The 3217-nt window shown below is 38.9% G+C and overlaps 1 protein-coding gene across 1 annotated transcript in view; it reads left to right on the top strand.

Moving 5' to 3' along the window:
- Positions 1 to 2607, top strand: part of LOC106875032 (protein Red) — a 3442-nt gene extending 835 nt beyond the window's left edge. Inside the window, exon 2 of the mRNA XM_014922989.2 lies at positions 6 to 2607. Within this exon, the coding sequence (XP_014778475.1) occupies positions 6 to 1324 (1319 nt within the window). The 3' untranslated portion in view covers positions 1325 to 2607. The remainder of the gene's footprint in view (positions 1 to 5) is intronic.
- Positions 2608 to 3217: the final 610 nt, after the last annotated feature.

Below are 3217 nucleotides of genomic sequence, written 5' to 3'. Positions count from 1 at the left end.
CAAAGAACGCGAGGAGGAAGAAGAGCTCGAGAAGGCCTTGACGCAGAAGAAAGAGAAAGAAGAGGACCCAGAGGATCAAATTCTATTCAAAACCAAGATGGGGAGGAATATTTACCGCATCATCTTCAAATCGAAGTACCCCGAGCGCAACGAATTGTTTCTGCCTAGTCGTATGGCCTACGTGGTGGATTTAGAGGATGAATTTGCTGACTCTGATGTTCCAACAACACTTATCCGCAGCAAGGTTGACTGTCCAGTGCCCGAATCTGACACGACATTGACCACCAATGATATTGTCATTAATAAGCTGACACAGATTCTGTCCTACTTGCGACAGGGACGCCGTGAGAACAAAAAGCTGAAGAAGAAAGAGAAAAACAAGATGAAAGACGATGCTCGTCCAGGGAATAATGTAGGTGGTGGAAATGGAGGCTCTGGAAGTGCAGGGGATAAGATGCTGTTACCTGGTCACGACGAAAGTATTTATGGTGATCTTGGTGAGTACAATCCATCTGTGATGTCTGGACAGTTTTCCAAGAGCAAAGACAAACGCGATCGTAAAGACAGAGATCGAAGTGATCGCGATAGGGATCGGAGTGACAGGGACCGAGGAGACAGGGACAGAGGTGACCGAGATCGTGGTGATCGAGACAGAGATTTAGACCATCGGGATCACGATGGAAGCTACTACAGCCGAGATAAAGACCGAAGTAGTTCAGGTGGTATGGACCGCAGGGACAGAGACCGAAGCGACAGGGATTATGATCGCGAGAGGAGCTCGAAGAAGACTTACTTTGAGAAACCTGCTGACGAGGATGAAGACAAAGACAGGATGCCAAACTCCACAAAGGATTTGGTAAAATCTATCAACGAATGTTTCAAGTCATTTGCTGAAATAGAAGAAGAGAAGGAAAAAGCAGCTTCCAAGAAGGAAGAGGAAAGACTGCGGAAGTTAAAGGCCAAAATGGAAATCGACAGCTATGCAGAGTGTTACCCGGGTATGATGGAATCTGCCGATGCCATCGATGATTCCGATGACGAAGTGGATTATACGAAAATGGATCACGGCAACAAAAAGGGTCCCATAGGGCGTTGGGATTTCGACTCGCAAGAAGAGTACAGCGAGTATATGGCCAATAAGGAGGCCATGCCGAAAGCTGCTTTCCAATATGGTGTCAAGATGGCCGACGGCAGGAAAACCCGTCGTACCGGTCCCAAAGATGAGAAGGCTGAGCTTGACCGGCAGTGGCAGAAAATCCAGCGCATCATTGAGAAACGTAAAACTACTGATGACAACTACGAGTACAAACGGATGAAGTATTAATTAGACTTACACACAAATGAAGTATTAATTATACTTACACACACACACACACACACATGCTTACACTCACATATGTTCACACTCACATATGCTCACACTCACATGTGCTCACACTCACATGTGCTCACACTCACATACATTCAGAAATATGAAAGATAATATGGTATTGATACAGTCTGAATGAAAGGATAAAAAACAATATATGTGGATATTCTACAATTTGTATGAATTGTGTATATAATTATGAATTAGCAGGCCTTTCTCTATCAGCTGAAGGTGGCAAGGAAAATGAACGTGAAAATATGAATGCATTTACAGAGACACAATATATTGAGGAATGTGTATTGATATATGTACATATATTTATATATTACATATGTAAATATATACCAAGTTGAATTATCATCTCAAATTGATTTTTCTTGCAAATTTTTTATTCTAACTTTCAACACTTCACTCACGCTCACAAAATGACCTTTTTGCTCAGTTTTTTTATTTATATCAACAATGTACGTTTTAGATGTGGCAGTTTGAAAGCTTCAAATGAAAATGTTGGTATTTCTCATTTGAGATTTGCCCCTTGTTACCTATGATATTACTAAAGGTACACCTTACTGTAACTGACCTTGGTAAAATGGATGTTCTGTTCCCTAAGCAAAGTGGACTACACAAAGATGAAAGAACCATGTTCATAAGGAAATATCTTTTAAGACTGTATTCATGTGTCTTTAACAAGCAAGAACAATGCTTTACCATAATGTGGTGTCTTTACTCAGTTTGTAAAGAGTATAACATTTGCACATAGCAACGTATAAGAATGCATATTCGCTTGTTTGTTGTGTAATTTCAGGTGTCCAGATGCAGAAAAACAGCTGGGGTACATGGAACAAACATCATATCATTGTCAGTGTATTTGGAAAAGAAAAGCTTTGGACGGAACTAGTTCCGAAGCCAGTTCTTGAATTATATTAGTGTTTTGTTGGAAGGTTGCTCTTGTCTACGTGTGTGTACTTCCATTCATATCTTCAATATTCCTCCACAGAAAAAGTTATTTTGGAATATAAATAAACGTCTGCCTTATTTGAAGGTAGAAAAACGAAAGTTTAATGGACTGGAAGTTACATTTGATCTTGAGTTAGAATAATTGTACAGAATACATTTTTAGGTGTAACATTTTTCGTGTTCCTTTCTAAAAGACCCAGAAATTTTTGTAATACTTTTTCTTTTGTTGAACAATTATTGTCATAAATGTGAAGAATTATTTCCCAATTCTTGGCTTGATATGTTTTTTGTTAATATTTATTTTTTTGTATTTTTGAGATTTCAATTGTTCCTTTCATCATAATTTATTCATACTAACATTGATGTTTTTGTAACTCTTTTCTCACCATGTGGCACGTAAAAGCACCCACTACACTCTCGGAGTGGTTGGCGTTAGGAAGGGCATCCAGCTGTAGAAACTCTGCCAAATCAGATTGGAGCCTGGTGTAGCCATCTGATTCACCAGTCCTCAGTCAAATCGTCCAACCCATGCTAGCATGGAAAGCGAACGTTAAATGATGATGATGATTTACAAGGACATTCACACCTTTGTTTCAATTAATTGTGAAAATAACAAATTCATTAAAATGACATTGTCATTATTATGCTAGTGTTTAGAAATATAAACTAATAACAAGAAAATCTAATCCAAATCACTGGTTCTCAACTGGGGATCTACATAGCCCCCGAGCATCTGTATATGATTTTTGGGGGCTCTGCACTATAAAATAGTAAATAGGGGGATCCACAGTAGTATTTTAAGGGCCCCTGAAAAAATTTTGCTTTATATATATTGGTATGTACAAGATCTAGGGTTCTTTCTCTAACATTATACAGAGTTCAACATAAGGC

This window comes from Octopus bimaculoides, chromosome 14 (genome assembly GCF_001194135.2).
Source record: "Octopus bimaculoides isolate UCB-OBI-ISO-001 chromosome 14, ASM119413v2, whole genome shotgun sequence".
Taxonomy (NCBI): domain Eukaryota; kingdom Metazoa; phylum Mollusca; class Cephalopoda; order Octopoda; family Octopodidae; genus Octopus; species Octopus bimaculoides.
The sequence above is the reverse complement of the archived record's forward strand: the minus strand, read 5'-3'. Positions and strand labels throughout refer to the sequence as shown.